We start from the raw sequence: 19751 nt of genomic DNA on the forward strand, positions 1-19751 counted from the left end.
TATACATTCCTAGAACAGCTGATCAAAGGCTATGTATATTTAAAATTCTGATGACTACAACTAAAATCTATACCTCAATTTATATTCCTTATAGAAATACATTTGGGTGTACCACTTGCACCAATATGAGAGCTTCACAGTTTTAAAAATATATTCAACTTTAAGAAAATGAAATGTTATTTAAGTTATTAGACTCTAGGACAGCGGTTGTCAAACCTCCCGCTACACTACCCACCAAACCCAATCCAGTCGGCCACCTACTTTTGTACATAAAGTTTTACTGGAACACAGCTATACCCATGCATTTACATATTGTCTATAGCTACGTTTGTGCTAGGACAACAGAGCTGAGTTGTTGACACAGAAACTGTAGAGCATGCAAAGCCCAGCATATTCATTATCATTATCTGGCCCTTCCAGAAACACTGTGCTGACCCCAGCTCCAGAAAAGTCGAGCCTCCCATGCCCTGCGGATCAGCAAATGTAACTGCTGAGCAGCAGTTGAAGGAGTATCTTATCTACGTGTGTTCCTGTGGTTCATATTTCTGGTGCCAGATTGTCCAAGGCATTTGGATGACTTCACACTCTTGAACTACTTGGGGCAGGAAGTCAAACTGGAAGAGTGCAGCCATTGCATTGCACTGTGGGGAAGGGGACCCTTTGTGAGCTTATCTCACAGGCAGGAGGGTGGGGCAGGCAGGCCGTCTTCCCAAAGTGTAAATTCCAGGAGATGCTGAGCAGGTGAAGTGAGGGCTGCAGGCTGCAGGAGCCTGTGCTGCGAGCCCAGCCAGTTCTGCTGCTCATTTGGGCGTCCTGCAGATGCTGGCGCCCCTGGCATTGAAGATTGTCTCCAATTCTGAAGAAAAACAATGATCTACTTTCCCCCTCTCCCTTCAGAAGAATCTCATTCTTTCAAATTCACTCCCAGTTGCTCCTGATATTAACCGAGAGCTTTTGCTGTTGAAGGAGAGAGCACAGTATGTGCCACACCAGAGGATGACCATTGCCTAATTGGATCCACAGCGATGACTTCTTTGTAAAACACTTCCATAAGCATCACCTATATTTCTTTTTTTTTTTTTTTGAGAAGGAGTCTCACTCTGTCACCCAGGCTGGAGTGCAGTGGCCAGATCTCAGCTCACTGCAAACTCCGCCTCCCGGGTTTACGCCATTCTCCTGCCTCAGCCTCCCGAGTAGCTGGGACTACAGGCGCCCGCCACCTCGCCCGGCTAGTTTTTTGTATTTTTTTAGTAGAGACGGGGTTTCACCGTGTTAGCCAGGATAGTCTCGATCTCCTGACCTCGTGATCCGCCCGCCTCGGCCTCCCAAAGTGCTGGGATTACAGGCTTGAGCCACCGCGCCCGGCCGCATCACCTATATTTCTAAATTATGTTTTGACAAAAGCTTAACTTCTTATCAAAAGGAATTTGTTGGAAGACTTTTTTTTTTTTTTTTTTTTGAGACGGAGTTTCAGTCTTGTTTCCCAGGCTGGAGTGCAATGGCGTGATCTCAGCTCACTGTAAGCTCTGCCTCCCAGGTTCCAGCGATTCTCCTTTCTCAGCCTCCTGAGTAGCTGGGATTACAGGTGCCTGCCACCACGCCCGGCTAATTTTGTATTTTTAGTAGAGACAGGGTTTCTCCATGTTTGTCAGGCTGATCTCGAACTCCCGACCACAGGTGATCCACCTGCCTTGGCCTCCCAAAGTGCAGGGATTACAGGTGTGAGCCACCATGCCTGGCCTGGAAGAGAATTTTTATGTTCAAGTTTCACTATGTGGCGAGACATTCTGGGGAGCACTTTACCCAAAGGGCAGGGCACCTTCACGTGTCTAAATCAGTGTGTTGTTCAATAGTGACTCATTCATCTCCACCACGTGCTGAGCCCTGTGCTAAGCACTGGGTGTGATTGTGTGTGGAGAGGGTGGCAGTGGGGAAGAGTGGGGACAAACACACTTCAAACAGGAAATCGTAGGAACATGGCAGCATCCACGTGAGGTAGGCATAGGGTGCTGTGGAACGTGACCCAACTCTGTGGGGTGGAGGCGAGGTCCCAGGTCCCGGCTTGTGGGGTGGAGGTGAGGTCCCAGGTCCCGACTTGTGGGGTGGAGGTGAGGTCCCAGGTCCCGACTCTTGTGGGATGAAGGCGGGGTCCCAGGTCCCAACTCTGTGAGGTGGAGGTGAGGTCCCACTTCCCGACTCTGTGGGGTGGAGGTGAGGTCCTAGGATGCAGATGTCCACACTGAGTAGTAGAGGACAGCAAGATTGGCAAGGCTAAGTGGGGAGTGGGGAATGAGAAAGGAGGCTTGGGTCTAGGCTTGGGGGCCAGGTTCAGAGGGCCTTGTAAGCCCTTCTCTGAAGCCAGATTCTTTCCCTGAAGCAGTGGGAACATTGAAAGGATTTAAGCAAGAAGGTGGCATCAAGGTTGAGATTGAGAAGGGTATTAGTTATGATTTGGAGGAGGTAGGGAAGAAGATCATAAACAGAAAGGTCACAACGTTTCTGCATGAAAAAAATGAATTTGAACTAAGGCTTTTGTAGTGAGAATGGAGTGGAGAGGATGAGGTAAATTTATAGGATTGGATGGCCAACTGGATGGGGAAGAAATGGTGGGAAAGAAAAGAAAATAAGAGTGAATGCCGGTTTGTGTGCTTGAGTGCCCAGGTGATATGTAGAGACATTCACTAGGATGAGAAATGTATTAGTTAGCTATTGCTGTATAATAAATAATCTCGGCCCTGTGCAGTGGCTCATGCCTGTAATCCCAGCACTTTGGGAGGCCAAGGCAGGAGGATCACTTGAGGCCAGGAGTTGGAGACCATGCCTGACCAACATGGTGAAATCCTGTCTCTCCTAAAAATAAGCTGGGCGTGGTGGTGTGCATCTGTAATCCCAGCTACTCAGGAGGCTCAGGCAGGAGAATCACTTGAACCCAGGAGATAGAGACTGGAGTGAGCCAAGATCGCTCCATTGCACTCCAGCCTGGGCAATAGAGCAAGACCCTGTCTCAAAAAAAAATGAATAAAATAAATAATCTCAAAGTTTAGCAGCTTAAAACAACAAACATTGATTATTTCCCAGTGTTTGTATCAGGAATTCAAGAGTGGATTAGCTAGATGGTTCTGGCTTAAGGTCTCTTGTTAAGTTGCCATCAAGACATTAGCCAGGGCTGCAGGTGTCTGAAGGCTTGACTTGAGCTGCAGGATCTGCTTCCAAGATGGTTCGTTCACAAGTCTGTTGGCAGAAGGCTTCAGTTCCTTCCTGGGTTTTCACAGGAAGCCTCAGTTTCTTGCCACATGGACTCTCCACAGGGCTGCTTGACTGTCCTTACAACAGGGTAGCTGGTTTCTCCTAGACTGAGAGACCCAAGAGAGAACAAAGCACACAGTGCTTTTTAGGACCTAGCCTTAGAAGTCACCCACCATCCATTCCACCTTATTCTGTTCAGTCCACACTTAAGGGAACGGAAATTAGGCTCCACCTTTTGAAGCGAGTGTCAAAGAATTTATGGACACTTTTCAAAGTCGTCACAGAGAAGGTAGGATGTAGCGGATTTGCGTAGAGGAAGGTGTAGGATTCGTTTTTTAACATGTTCAGTTTGACATCCCTTTGAGCTATCCTGGTTGTGAACTGTAAACTCACTTCCTAAACAAGTATATGCCCCTCTCCAATGTGAAATTATGCCGTCTAATTTAATCTCCACAACAAACAAATCTATTGATAGATCTTAAGGTTATAGGAAAAATATTAAAAGAAGCTGGCAGATAGTCTGCAGGCAAGAGGTAGAATTCTCCATGCATCCATCATTCACAGCCAAGGCGTTAATTATTCTCTGAAAAGCAAAGAAGTTGAAATGATAAAAATATAGGCTTTCCTTCTATTCCTGCTCAGCATTCCTCAAATGTTCATGTTTATAAGCCTCACTGTAAAAAGAAAAAAAAAATTGACATACAAAACCATGTACACTGTATTCAGGGAACAATTCAAGAAAATGTTTGAGGATCATTGAGCTACAAGTGATTTTTTTGCTCCCTGCAGAATTTTAGAATCTGACCCTGGGTAAGGAGGCTGTGTTGTGTCCCTCCCCTCTGAGAACCTGAGAATGTTTGGCTGTGGTTTGTGCGGTTTTGCACCTTCCCTAAAGAAGGTGGTGTCTGGGCAGGTGCTCAGCGCCTATCTTCCTACCGTGTGCAGTCAGTTTTCTTTTCCAGCTCTCACTTCCCTCCTTCATCTCTCTTTAGCTGGCTGGCTTCTAAGATGCTTCTCCCTGCCTGGCCACAGTGCTTACCTGTTCTAGGATGAGAGAGGCCCAGCTGGGTTAGCAAACTGTTGCTAAGAGCCTTCCTTATTTCATGGACTTGACCCCAGCTTCCTATTGTGGCATCTCCTGTCTTGGGGTCAGCTTGATTAGGCAAAGTGTGAAACTCAGTGCTGCTTCAGGCTCACCTCCTACTTTGAGTAATTTGATAAGTACTCTGGTTCACCGGGTGTCATGTACTGCTGGCTTAATGGAGCAGCCTACTTTATCAGACAAGAACCCTCACGTGGCAGTCCTCCAGCCCGTGGGCTAATTGATATTCTTAACGAGGGAAGGCAAGCACCTCATGAAAGGTTTTATTTGTGTTTTCTTTTTTCTTTATATCTCTGTTTCTAGAGACAACAACCTTATCAGTCCAGCAGATCTTACTAGACTAGAAGGAAGCCAGGAGAGTTTTAACGAACTCTGACACAAGGGATATTTCTCTTTATGTAACCATTTGCCCAAAATATATCAGCATAACCGTCAGTATTTTTCTAAAGAACAATGAACCCCACGTCATGACCTGCTACTTTACTTTTTATGGAGGTATATGTTTTAGTGGCCAATCTTGTAAAAATGGTAATTCCTGAAAAGGGGTGCCACCTGCTGCCGGATATCCGTGTCTGTCAGGAAACATTACCATCTAGAAATGCTATTGGTATGTGTGTGCCAGCTCTTGGCTCACTGCTCATTTCCTGTTAAAAAGAACCTAATCTCAGGCAAAGCTAATCCTACAACAACAGTCAAATCCCTCCAGATTCAGATATGTTGAAAGAATACAAAATGCCGAATGAGCTTCATTTTGTACCTGTTCTAAAGGCAAGAAGGTGCATTTATGTCTAAAAGTTCTGCATTTGTTGTCCTTCATTCTCTGTCACATACTGCAATTAGCCTTCCATATGAAGAAGTGTAAGTATCAGAAACACACAATCTAGGAATATGCGTGGGCTCCATTCTCAAATTGGAGAATTCCATTTCTGCCACCGTTCTTTCTCCGTTTGGTGGTATTCAGGATCATTAGAGAAGGTGCACAGACGTAGCATAAATAGCATCAAATCACCTAAGAGCATGTTTCTTTTCATAACTTCCTGGGCTGAGTTGAATGCTTAGCTAATTCACTTCATCTTACTTCCTAAAATCTGAACTTGAGGCTATTTATTTTCCTCTAGGAACTTCTTTAGCTGCTATCACAAGTTTGGATGTGCAGGGCTTTATTGTTTGGTTACTTACACATGTGTTTTTCAGTCTCCAAACTGTGATTGGAGACTTTTTGTGATTGATAACTAGAGGTATGGCCCCGAAGTCAGAGAATATAGTACATGTGATGTTAACTTTTGGTATTTTATGAGACATCATGTATGGTAAGTTTTGGTGAGTTCAAAAAAAGAAAAAACTGTGTTTTTATTGACTGCAGATCTCTCCATTAGACCAAGCTATATTACTGCATTGTTCAGATCGGCCATAGTCTTATATATTTCTTTTCAAATTAATTTATAAATGCTTGAGAGGTATATTCAGAATTTCCCCCATGAAATTTATTTTGCCTAATCATTTATTTTCAATTTGTATTTTACATATTTTGAGGCTATGTTGTTAAGAACACATTGGCTGTCAATTATTACATCTTCTGAAAAATTATTCCTTGTAACACTAAATAATGACTGTCTTTAGCCTTAATAATGCCTTTTCTGAAGTCTGTTTTGTTGGGCATTAATACTGTAATGCTCGCCAGGTGTCATGGCTCATGCCTGTAATCCCAGCACTTTGGGAGGCCGAGGCAGGCAGATTACCTGAGGTCAGGAGTTTGAGACCAGGCTGGCCAACATGGCGAAACCCTATCTCTACTAAAAATACAAAACTTAGCTGTGCATGGTGGCAGGTACCTGTAATCCTAGCTACTTGGGAGGCTGAGGCAGGAGAATCACTTGAACCCAAGAGGTGGAGATTACAGTGAGCCGAGATTGCACCACTGCACTCCAGCCTGGATGACTGTCCCAAAAAATACTAATAATAATGATAAATAATAATAATATTGTAATGCTGTCTTGTGTTTAGTATTTTTCTGTTTTTTAAAAAATACCACTTGCTTGTCAACACTTCTGCATTATTATGTTTTAGATGTTTCTTTTTTAAGCAGAATGGCTATGCAGGGCTTGGTGACATTACCTGCTGTGACAACGCCAAATCTCAGTGGTTTAACACAACAACGGTTTAGACATCATTCTTTAATCATTATGACCTCTTTCATGTTATTCTATTTTTTTAGTACTTTTATTGCTAATTTTTCTATTTATTGCATCTCCTGGAAATCCCTCAAAGTATTTTTCCCAAGTGTAGTTTATAGGGTTTTTTGATGTGAGCTCATCTTTCAGAGAGTTTTTTTCTTGCTTTTAATTGGATTTCCAGTGAAACTTGCTTGTAGAAGTAAGCACTACCAAGTGGTTTCACATGTGATTCTTTTTTTTTTTTTTTTTTTTTGAGACAGAGTCTTGCTCTGTTGCCCAGGCTGGAGTTCAGTGACACAGTCTCGGCTCTCTGCAACCTCTGCCTTCCGGGTTCAAGCAATTCTTCTGCCTCAGCCTCCCGAGTAGCTGGGATTACGGGCATGCACCACCACACCCGGCTAATTTTTGTAGTTTTAGTAGAGATAGGGTTTCACCATCTTGGCCAGGCTGGTCTTGAACTCCTGACCTCATGATCCACCTGCCTCGGCTTCCCAAAGTGGTGGGATTACAGGCGTGAGCCACTGCACCTGGCCCACATCTGATTCTTTTGGAACCCTAGGGTCCTAGGTGTTCAGTGATCCTAGATGAATTTTCATCTTAATTTCTTGATTCATTTCTACATCATTCAGGTAATATAAATTGAGACATGAGCAGTCCACAACTAGTGTCTCCAGCTCCTACTGGTTGCTTTTTATTTTCTACCCAAGATTCAAGTAGACTATGCTTTCCAAGGCCAGAGGAGAGAGTTTTTTTTTTCCATCCCCTTTGTGTTAAGGGGAAAGTTCCTGAAGGTCCAGAGCCCTGTATAGAAGTTCAGGTCTAGGCTTTTCTTCTATCACCAGGAGGTCCCTTATGCTGTGATACCCTAAGCCCGTGTCCAGTGCAAGAACCCTGTGTGCTAGCTTTTTATCAGCCTTCTATAATAACTCTGTATTTCTGGCACCTGCAGACTTAATCTTATTTTTTTTAAGCTTGGAAATGTATTATTACTTTTGGGGTACGCTATTTCATATAGCATTTCTTGTATTTTTAATGATACATGGCTTTACACCTTGTAAGACTTAGCCAACACTTCCTAACATCTCTTTTTTAGCAAAGAGGAGAAACCCCTGAGTGAGATTCCAGGGGTTTCTAACTTAAATTTAACAGCATTGTTTTATTTTTATTATATTTATTTTTTTCTATATATAAGTTATTTATTTTATGTAACTTAAATCACTCACCATTTATTTTACCTGAGTGATTTAAGTTTACATATAATGGTTGAGTATCCCTAGTCCGAAATCTAAAATGCTCCAAAATTCAGGTTCTTTAGTGCTGACACAACACTCAGAGGAAATGCTCACTGGAGCATTTCAGATTTCAGATCTTCAGAGCGGGAATTCTCAACTATAGTATATAATGCAAATATTCCAAAATCCAAAAAAGTCAGAAAGTGTAAATATTTCTGGTCCCAAGCATTTTGGATAAGGGATACTCAACCTGTACACTAACGATACAAACATTCCTCTCAACCTTAATAAAATAAGTCAACTAAAGAAGATGTTAAGTAAATTGGCAAGTGATAAAAGGCTATGACAAAAACCCTAAAGGTCATATATTAATACTCAATCTTATAGAATACTTAAAAGCATTCAATGTCTTTTCAAGCTTTTTGTTCCTATTTATTAAAACATGCTTTGATGTTTTAGCAATCCAGACGTGAAGATATTTACTGTCAATATGAATCTGGGCTAAGAATGTGGAAAATTGGTTACCCAAATCAGGAAATAAAATTTTGAGCATAGCATAAGTCAGATATTCCCTTTGAAACAATAAAGGCCAGCTATATAGTAAGAATGGGCTAGATTGTAATGTGGTAACAAATAACTACAATATCGCAGGGCAAAACACAACAAAACTTCATTTCTTGTTTACATTTCCAACAAGCTTTCGTCGAGGCCTCTGCTCATCGGAGGCACTCAGGACACAGCCTGGCCGAGCCCCTCCACAGCTAATAAGGTGGGAAGAGGATGTGGCTCCTCACACACTTGCTCCTAAGCCTTCTGCTCAGAAGCAACATCTCTCCCTTCGACTCTTTCTTCATTAGCCAAAGCAAGTCATGTGGCGCATGTCATAACACATTGATCTTCTAACACACATGGTGTTAATGTCACAGTACCATCCAGCAAAGAAACCATGAAGCAGTTTTAATACATCCTCTAGATGGAGACATGTAGCTATTTCAGCCATAGTACAGTCAGACTTCTGTTTACAATTCCCTCAACCTCTTGGTTAGCTCCATTCTGTATAAAGAAACTCAAAATGAAGTAGAGGCTACAGATAGATAAAGTAAAATACAGACCTTTACACTGAACTGTTTTGTTACCTAACAGATCCTGAGAGGCTTCAGTATTGATCATAAAACTGCTGTCCTGCTTAATCACCAACTGCTCAGTTTGGCCACTTCATTTCTGCAAATGTTTATGGGCTTAATGTATGAATGTGGTTGAAGTATTTACAACGAGCGTGACTTGGGTTTCTCTTAGATTTGCTTTTAGGCTATTCTGGCTCAGCTTTCCCTCAGTCCCAGGGGTTTTCTAACATGTCCCTATAGCCTTCTTTTTTGGAGGTGGAGGGGACGGAGTTTCACTCTTGTTGCCCAGGCTGGAGTGCAATGGCGTGATCTCGGCTCACCGCAACCTCCGCCTCCCAAGTTCAAGCAGTTGTCCTGCCTCAGCCTCCTGAGTAGCTGGGATTACAGGCATGCACCACCACGCCCGGCTGATTTTGTATTTTTGGTAGAGATGGGGTTGCTCCATCTTGGTCAGGCTGTTCTTGAACTCCCAATATCAGGTGACCCGTCCGCCTCAGCCTCCCAAAGTGCTGGGATTACAGGCGTGAGCCACCACGCCCGGCCTAGCGTTCTTTAATATCCATGAGTTTGTGTGACTCTCTCTCCTTGGGTCATCCATTGATCACAGCCTTCAGCATTTTTCTTCCCCTAGTGCATGCTAACATGGGGGGAAGAAATCTGTGGCTTCTTCACAGGGTCTCTGCTTTGTGTGGAAAAGGCGCACTTAGAGGCAAAGACTCTATTTTCTAACATCAATGAATTGAGACCATTTCTAGGCTCTGTGGAGATTTGTGCAGTAATAAGATTATGTTTTATCTGGGCTAATGCCCAAATTATAGTGACCTTAATTATGATTTGTCCAACCATGACATGTGCTTAAATTAAACCACTGCTCCTGGTACTATGTTTTAAGTGGAGGGTATGTAATACCTTAAACTCAGACAGTGTTTTATGACTTACAGAGTACTTTTATTTGTATTGTATTTATTCTCCACAGTCACTATGATGTTGAAATGGTCAACTAATCTTGTCAGAGTTAATCAGTTTGTCGATACTGGCAGCAGAACCACAGCTCAGAACTAAAACCTCATATCCAGGCAGGACTCCTGCAATTATTCCATGATGTTGCCCATAATTCACAATTTAAAAAAAATCTATTAAACTTAAGCTGATCCTATCTATTTTAAAACCATCGTATTTAGTTTGAGGCCAAGGCCCACATCCTGCATGCTCTGTCAGGCAGATAAAAATCTGATGTCTTAATTTGTGTTCAAGGTTGACTCTTAGGCAGATAACTAGAAAAATAATGTACATGTGCATTTAGAATATTTCAGGCTTGATAATTCAATCCAACACAGTCAGTGGTAGAACTACAATTTCAATCCAGCAGCTCTTAATAGCAGCATTTTGCTACTTGACAGGTACGAGAGGTTTGATGTCAAGGAGAACACACAGAATGACAAAGATCATTGTAAGGAATTCCAAAAACTGCAGGATCATGGGATACCCAGATATCCATCCCTTTAGGTCCTAGGACTTTCAAAACTGGGGTCTGGTGCAGATCTTCTCTTTGCATACCTCCCCAACCTTTGTTGCTGAATAACATGGTTTGATTCCACCTATCATAGTGTATCTCTGTTTGGCACAAGTTATCTTGTTCCTGCTGATACATTATTGTCTGTCTTACATGCCAACCTCTTGCACGCTCTTTTGCTACCAGGGCACAGGTCTAGTTTTAGAGAACACACAGGGTCAAAGCCACAGAAAGAATGTAGACAAAGAAACTCCCTGATGCTGAGCTTTTGAAGGGGTCTCAGGAGGTGGTGGGTAAGTACACAGGCACTTAACTCTATCCAGGGGAGCAGCACTGAGTTCTTGGAGGTAGTGGTCATTGTATCAACTCCATCATTCCAACTCCACCACTAGAATGAGACGGGTCTGGCTTGTTCCTCTGTATCCTCGGCACAGTAGACACTCAACAGATATTTGTTGAATAAATGAAGCAAATGCAGTAATCACTAAGGGTGCAGATTCTTTTCTTTCATCATAGTGCTTTATTGACAGTAGGGGATTTGATTTGCATCCTGGAGAAGTAGATTAAACTCCAAAGGTTTGGTAGATCCAGCATTACATAGAGCAAAGAGAGGGAGAAGGGAAATAAATTAAGAACTTTAACATAAAGGTTTATCATGTTTAAAATTAGGTTAGTGCCCACATCATAAGGATTCACCCTAGGTGAATGAAATTATGTGAAACTCACCAAGAAGAAAAATATATTATGGTAAATGGGTACTTACTGAACGAAGGTCCAAGGATGAAAATAAATCAAGAGAAATGTATCGTGAACAGTGGTCAGCTTCTTAGAAGAGCATATAGATTCATCACAATTGTCTTCGGTATTTCCTATTTCCCTACATTTTTCTTACCAAATGTGCTAATACACATGGTCGTGGGCTCAGCACTGATTAGAAAAAAGAGGTGGGAAATCATGACCAGAGCCATCTTCAACAACATATATTCACAGTGACTCTTTAAATATTCAAAAAAGGAAGAAAAATAACACCAGTCTATGCCTGCTCAGGAGTGTCAGGCACTTTACTTTTGTAGCTTAATCTTTAAACAACCTGGTGAAGTAGGTGGTATATCCCTAGTTTACAAATGAAAACTGAGATCAACAGAATATGCTCTCTCTCCCTCTGTCCATGGGAATTTAATTAAAATACTCAAATTTACAGAGTAAGAGATGTATACAAAGCACATATAATGACCCTGTTGTTAAATATATATATATATATATATATATATATATATATATATATATATATATATTCCTATTTCTGAGTTTCCCACTTGGTGTGTGTTTACTTAAGTGAGCTAGTAGAAATGACTTGATGTATGCAAGTGAAATTGGTGTCCATTGTTCTCATTTACCATAACTGCAGAAAGTCTTTAATTTGGGACCACTTACAGTGGATTCAGTTCCCATCTGTGGTTTATTTTAAGTGAGTTGAAAATGTTATCCTGGACTCTCTGGGTTTCCTTTTCAAAAGAAATGAAGTCCTATACAATTGTTGATGTGCTTTGCTTTGCTTTTTTTGCAGACTACTGTCAGAGGATGTAGGAATGGACATCCCCTTTGAAGAGGGGGTGCTGAGTCCCAGTGCTGCAGACATGAGGCCTGGTGAGAGCAGCATGTGTTCATTTCCTTTGTTGGTATTCTGTATCCCAACGTTTTCATTATTCAGTGAAAGAATTATTTCCTATGCATCTAACTTATGATTTCAGTGATAACAATGAGAGGAAAAAAAGAAATGTGTGATATGAAGGTGTTAGGTTCCATTTGGTTAATTTAAGAGGTGGCTTGAATACTGATGCTCGCTAGTGTGGGCTGCATTTTGTCTCCTAGACCACAGCTTTATCTGCCAATGTTTTCAGTTCCTGTGATAATTGGCTACTGTATATTGTACCAAATTCTGACTAATGTCTAAGTTCCCCACATTTACACGTAATTGTAAGAATGCTTAAAATTGGAAATGTGGTATCAAGAATGCTCAGTATCCTAACTATCAAAACCAAAACCAAGACAACAACAAAAAACAACCACCCTGCATTTTAGGAGTTTACAACCCAAGGCATACACAAAAAACAATTTAATTTTTCAGTTGCAACTTATATAACTCTCTCTGTGTTCCAGGGTCACTCTCTTACATTACACCAACTCCAGGATCATACCAAGATCCTGAATCATGTATTCTCAGCCAAGCCTACAGTATGGTGGGAAGAGGGAAGGCAATTACATTTGTTTTCTGTTGTAGTATTTGAAATGCATTCTTCAAAATACTAGTCATGTAACAGAATTATTTCTAAACGTTCTATGGCCAAATATGCTTGGTAGCCACAGTATGCTTATTTGAATCTTCCAAGTTCACAATGTACTCTTGAATGATAAAGGCACTGAGGCTATGGTTATCTGATATGGTAAGCAGCTAGTCACGTGTGGCTATTTAAATTAATTAAAATTAAAAACAGTTGTTTAAAATGCTCTTCTTCAGTTGCACTAGCCTCATTTCAAGTGCTCAGTAGCCACATATAAAAACTTTTCATCATCACAAAGAATTCTTTGGGACATCACTGTTCTGCAAATTCCTGAAATATAGAAACTCAGTGTGGAAACTTACTTGTCAATAGAAACTTTTTTCAAGTAATACATAAAACCATTACCTGGAACAGAGTTTGGGTGATGTACCATTCAGAAAAGAAAAAGCTTAATGACAAGGGAACAGTGCCAATTTCTCTAGGATAAGGCCGGAGTCAGAATTCTGGAGTTGAAGGGTATACCAAATGGTCTTCAAAATACTTCGTGCTTGGGAATCCTGTCATTTCTGGTTTTAGGTGAAGGCAACAAACTGTTTTGTCCTACTCTGCTCTCACACTAAACACTTCTGTGACCGGATGTGTAGGGTTCTGTTTTGTTTTGTTTTGTTTGTTTTGTTTTTGCCACACACCAAGCAGTTTTCTAATGAACACCAACTGGGTATCCTATAATTCAGTTCTGACACCATCCACCTTAGGAAATGACAAGGGTTTTAAGACCTCTGTGCCTGGAACCAGGGCCAAAGACCAAATATATTTCTTATTATACTACAGTAGGCTATCTCTCTACCTTTGTTTTGTTAGTTTAAGCTTGGTTAAAAATGACTTCTCCAGCTCTGCTTCTATTAAATGAAAGGCAGCTGAGCAGCAAGACACATACTACAGTGAAAGGAGGGAGCCTACACATAAGATTATCACTTACGTTATAGGAACCAATGTCAAATGAGATTGGCATAAGAGCTGGTGACTGCTTGGGTAAGTTCCAAGAATGTTACCTGGGAGGATACTTCAGCCACGTAAAGGGCACTGAAGATTATATACAGAGTTGCCAGGACCTAAAAGAAGTATTTTGAGAGTGTCTGTGAACATGACAAAGTTCTTAACCTACATTCCATAGGAGTAAAGTCAACACAAACCATTAGAAAATATAGTTGGCCCTCTCTATCCATGGTTCCAAATCCATGGATTCAACCAACCACAGAAGAAAAATATTCAAAGAAAAAAAATCGCATCTGTATTGAACATGTACAAACTTTTTTTCCTGGTCATTATTTCTAGACAACAGAGTGCAACAGCTATTTACTTTGTATTAGGTATTATTCTAGAGATGATTTAAAGTATACAGAAGGATGTGCATGGGTTATATGTCAACACTACACCATTTTATATCAGGGACTTGAGCATCTGTACATTCTGGTTTCCACCAGGGGTCCTGGAATCAATCCCTTATGGATATCAAGGGACAACTGTATATGTAAGCTTAACTGTTTTTCATATGCAATATACCCCGTGAAAATTTAATTCAATTATTATAGCAATTTCAAGTTTTCAAACTTGAACAGGGAAATTCTAAAAACTAGTTACCTACCCATTTAGCAATAGCTCCTACTTCCTGTTTCTACATGGCCAAGGCTGAGGGGGTTGGGAGGATCCAGTTACTGAGGGCTGCTTTCAAGAAGGGTTTCTAAATCTCATACAAAGATTTCTATCAGGTCTGCTTTTGCTGAAAGGACTTGAAAAATGTTTTCCACTGGGCCCAAACCCCCTCTTGGCAGCCACTGTATAGGTTAAGTATCCCTTACTTAAATGCTTGGACCAGAGTGTTTCAGATGTTGGATTTTTTCAGATTTTGGAATATTTGGATTATACTTACTGGTTGAACATCCCAAATTCAAAATTCTGAAATCCAAAATGCTCCGGTGAGTATTTCCTTGACGCATCGTGTTGGCACTCAAAAAGTTTCAGATTTTGGAGCATTTGAGATTTTGAAATTTTGGATTTAGATTGCTCCTCTGGTTTAATACTTGATGTTGCTGTTCTCTTTCTTCTTTAGAACCTCCTAATTCTCTGGATCTTAATGGCACTCATCCTCGGAGAATCAAGCTCACAGCCCCAAATATCAATCTTTCTCTGGACCAAAGTGAAGGATCTATTCTCTCTGATGATAACTTAGACAGTCCAGATGAAATTGACATCAATGTGGATGAACTTGATACCCCCGATGAAGCAGATTCTTTTGAGTACACTGGCCATGGTAAGTCACTAAGTTGGCAAGGCCAAAGTTAAATGCTAAATAAGTAAAAGATTTTCTAACAGACCTCTCATTTTTGTGCCAGTGGATCCTTTTTGTGATTTCTAGAAGCTTCTGTTTTTATTTCAGGTCATAGGTGGCCATGATTGACAGTTTGGAGCTTGACAGAGAACGTGTGGTTCACAGAGGTCATATATAACCATTGCTCTTTATTCACCCCTACTCTGTGCTAGCATTTATGCTAGGCACGAGGGCTGAGGGAAGACTATTATATGCTGTGTTGTAAGAAACCCGGGGCTGGGTTTGCAGAGGAAGAGAATTTAATCCGGACGGTAAAATTTGAAGAAGAGAAATCAGAGCTTGACAATTTCTCATATAAGTTCCCACTATCTGCAAAGTTCTGTTCCCCAGATCCTTACGTGACTGACTCCTTCTCTTTATTCAGATGTTAATCAGATGTCACCTCCTCAGAGAGGTCTTCCTTGACCTCTGTAATCAAAGGTGCATCCCACTTCCCTACTCCCACTACCTAGTCACTCTCTGTCCCCGTATTCATTGTATTTTCCATGTATCACTAATTCAAATTGTATTATTTAACTATTTGTTTGCATCTTTATTGTCTTTCTCTTACCACTCGAATCTATGCTCCATGAGAGCAAGGACTTTATGTCTGATTCTGCATCTCCAATAAAGTAGGAAGGAAGAAGGGATGGTTTAGGGGGAGTGGGAGAAATGATCAAAAGGAAGATAATTAAAAGTTGTCAGATCATCCAAGACTCACACTCCTGATATGAACATCAGTCTTTAGTTCTTTCTCTTGCTCTATGAAATTTGGTTTAAGAAAAATGTACAAATATAAAACATTTGCTTTTTTTTTTTTTTTTAATGGCATTATGTAGTTTCTGTTTCAGTATTAGCCAGGGTGGAATTCTCCAAAGTTACAATGTTTGAAAGTGAAAGCGAGTGAGTCTGCGACACAGATATTGCTTTTATTCATTTTAAGAATTCACGCAATCTTAAAAGTAATACGGTGCCACAATTAAGTGATAGCCTGACTTTTAGAGATATGCTAATTCTAGCAGTTCCACTCCTGAAGAGCATAATTAGAAAAGTCACCAAATTAGCTAATTATTTCAACCAGTGGTCATTGAGCTGACGTGAGCAGTGCAGTTCAGACTCTACCTTGACAGAGCTTAAGGCTTTATTTCCTCAAAAAGGAAATGGCTAAACGACCTGTTTTATGGTCTATTATGCTTAAGTAGAGATTTTTTTTTCCATAAGTTATTGGGGTCCAGGTGATATTTGGTTACATGCTTAAGTTCTTTAGTGTAAGTAGAGATTTTATATTGCATTTTTATCAAGTGTGAATTTCCATAGTTATCCGGGTAGTTGATTCTGTAGGTTGAAATACACAAATAGGAGGTGAAAGAAGGTCTGGAATTTGTATCATTTCCTGTCATCCCAGAGAGTCTTCAGCAGCTCCTCTATCCATCCCAGTTGCCCCTACCAGCTCCCACTCTTTTCCTGCTAATATATTGACAAAATCCCACAGAAGACTGTGGCATGATCCTACCGGCCCCTCCCTCGCCTCCGTATTTGCTTCTCTGTTGCCAGCAGAACTTTGTCACACCACATCTGAACCTTTTATTTTTATACATAGTAAAACTGTCAAGCAAAGCACTGGTGGCTGAGCAAGCTGGTAATTAACACTGCCACTTGCTGACATGGCTCTTTTAATGTAGTTGACATAGCTGTGTTGAAAGAACCAGTTTAATGGCCACAACCCTGCTTTTAGGTCTTAAATGCAAAGGACAGAATTGTAAAGTAAGTTGAATTTTTACATCTACCCTAATTTTCAAATGAAAAGTATATGGTCAGAGGTTCTAAACAAAAACATGAAACTTTGAAAACACAAAGTGCGCCTGAATAGCTGTATTTTGTAAACATGAGGACACGGATAAGTGACTGTATAAGAGGGTTGGATTATAAATATGTTTTAGTTCTGAAGTATGAAATAAATACTTGAAGGCAGCCTGTTTCTTAGGTTTCTCGTGGCAGCATTTTGAACCAGGCATATACATTCTAAACAAAATAGGGGTTTTTAAGCTATAGTTTTTCAAAAACATTTGGGCCATAATTTATTTTCTTTTAATGAATACTTTTTCATTTATATGTTTCACATATGTATTTTCATTACATATTTTTCATTTTATATTATATATTTTTACTATATATTTCTCATTTATATATTTTTCTTTCTATATTATATACCTCATTATATTATATATTTCATTATCTAGTTTTCATTTATTTCATTTTATAGATGAGAACACTGAAGCACAGAGAAGTTAAGTAATTTGCCTAAGGTCACACAGCTCATTGTTGCCCTTAGCTCCTGGCCCATGCTGCTTCCCAGTGAATATGCTAACAATGAATGGAAAAAGGTCTGTTACTAGATTGGGCTTACATACTTGAAGCCAAACGTGATAGCTCTTGCTCACATTTAGGCCTCTTTTTATCCCGATTTCCTGACTTGCGGACTCTTAAAAAAGAAAAAAAACAAAAAAAACACAGTAAGAGTTACTTACCAAATGCCTGAAGGTTTTTCAGGCCTTTACCTGTTTTATTCAGTAGCTGATGACCAAATGCCTCTGCCAGGGTTTTTGCTCACAATGCAGTTTTGCCTGTGGAAAATTTGTGAAGCTCACTATCAAATATATTCAACTGGTCCTCCCTTTCAAGCAATTTTCTTTAATAGTTGTGTCCAAATGTGGGGAAATATAAGTTAAGGTACTGTGAAATAATTCAGGTTTGATGTTCTTTCATATTTACAAAGTACCAAAAATATCAAAAACACGTAGCTAATGATGGACTTGGGAGGTCGTTCTTTCATATTAAGAAAGATCTGAGTTTTTTCTTTTTTAATACTTTAATTTACTAATCCTAGAAACTTATATCCAAAGGTCAGGAAAAATAATAACTCATTTCTGTTTCCCAAACCAACAACAAAGTTATTTTTACCACCATTCAGATCTTCAGAAAGGTATTTTATAAGGGAAGTGGAAAAATGATAAATTTTAGCCTGAATATTTCTGATAAGAATGTTATAAGAAATCCTCATGTGCTCTTATGTTTTTCCTTCTTAGGCTCCCAAGTGATGGTTAGTGACCCCTTCTGAAAGACCTTTTTAAATATTAGCCCCTAATGGCAGTTTTCTTTTTTCATAAGGCACCCCAACATCATTTCCAGATAATCAGGGTGTCAATTCATTGAACTTCCCCATCCATGATTTTCCATTATTTTCACAGTTTACAGGCAACCAGCTTATAAAATCAATTTTCCATTTTAACTGTCTATATAAATTAATCAAGTGCTAAGTTTATTTTGTTTTATCTGTAAGCAGCCTTATGCCATAATGGTGTTGACTGAAAGGAGGATTTTTCATTGTATTTTGTATGCTAATATTTTTCTCTCAAATTAACTGCCTGCTTGCTGTTTGTCACCAAAAAAATTCTAAAGACTTTTTAACAGTATATAGGATATCTTTCCTATAACCAGAAAAGCCTCTAGGAGTACTCACATTAACAAGTACAAGATTGTGATACAGAAAGCTGTCACAAATGCATGTGCCTCCTGGAAGGCCACAGCTGACGTCATCATTGGTTAGTCCATAATGAACACCAACAATGCATCCCCCACTGTAGTCTGTGTAGCACAGACCATTCAGGGGTTTGTGTGCTATACCATCTCAAAAAGACACGAGCAAATGTTCAAGTTGACTTCTCCCCTGTGTACAAGGTTTTAATAGACTCCAGCAGTCACTGGGAAGAAAAACTCATTGTTGAGAAAAGGAGACAAAAAAAACAAGTATTTCTTAGTGAAGAAGCATGAGACCAAAAATTAAATTTGGGGAACATCAGGATAGAGAATTAAATGAGACCTGAATATTCTTGCAAACAGTGGGAAAATGAAGGCTGTGGAGAGGATGGTAATTTATAGTCAGAACAAAAGAATTATGAAGATCAGGAGGGTTTTGCTAATTCCAGAAAGTCGGTAAAGCTATCTTTACTTCTTACTAGCTTGTATTGTTGACTTCTAGAAATGAACAACTTAAGAAAATTTAATGTAGCCCTAGCTCTTAGATAACTCTTTTCCCCATTTACATCAGCCAAAAGAGGAAGGGAAGGAGGAACACTAGCAACTTGCCAGCTTCTACTCTCTGAAACGTTAGGCGTTACACCCCATAAAAACATTCAGCCCTGGACTTTTACACTAAAACGAGCAATAATAATGCTATCTTTATAGGAAAATGCTGATAGCAGCGCGTGTGTGTACACATATATACTTTTAACGTGGGGATGTCCTTTCTTACTATGATACCATAATCAAAAGCCATTAAAAAAAAGTTAACAGACTCAACTACATAAAAATATTACATTTCTATTTGGCAGGAAAAGATGGATATTAGTTTAAAAGCTAAGCATGGGGTAAGCACAAGGCAAAAAAAAAAAAAATTGCAACATATAACAAAGTTCTGTACAAAAATTCCAACTAGGTTACAGTGAGCTGAATCACACCACTGCACTCCAGCCTGGGCGACTGAGCAAGACTCCATCTCCAGAAACAAAACAAAACAAACAAAAACCTCCCACTAGTTCATAAGGACCACAATAGGAAAGGGGTTTAAAAGGTACCTCCTTGTCAGTAAGAGAGATATAAATAGCTAATAAACAGTGAAAAGCGTTTACCTTCTTTAATAATTAAAGAAAT

At 40.0% G+C, this 19751-nt stretch overlaps 1 protein-coding gene and 1 long non-coding RNA gene across 2 annotated transcripts in view; one reads left to right on the plus strand and one right to left on the minus strand.

Moving 5' to 3' along the window:
* Positions 1 to 19751, plus strand: part of PRUNE2 (prune homolog 2 with BCH domain) — a 296911-nt gene that overhangs the window by 239584 nt on the left and 37576 nt on the right. Inside the window, 2 exon segments of the mRNA XM_030919141.1 lie at positions 11959 to 12038; positions 14784 to 14984. Coding sequence (XP_030775001.1) covers positions 11959 to 12038; positions 14784 to 14984 — 281 coding nt within the window.
* LOC115893871 overlaps positions 17284 to 19751 on the minus strand; it is a 46028-nt gene continuing 43560 nt past the window's right edge. The window contains exon 7 of the long non-coding RNA XR_004053898.1: positions 17284 to 17665. This is a non-coding gene — a long non-coding RNA (uncharacterized LOC115893871). The remainder of the gene's footprint in view (positions 17666 to 19751) is intronic.

The sequence above is a fragment of the Rhinopithecus roxellana genome, chromosome 16 (assembly GCF_007565055.1).
Source record: "Rhinopithecus roxellana isolate Shanxi Qingling chromosome 16, ASM756505v1, whole genome shotgun sequence".
Lineage (NCBI taxonomy): Eukaryota > Metazoa > Chordata > Mammalia > Primates > Cercopithecidae > Rhinopithecus > Rhinopithecus roxellana.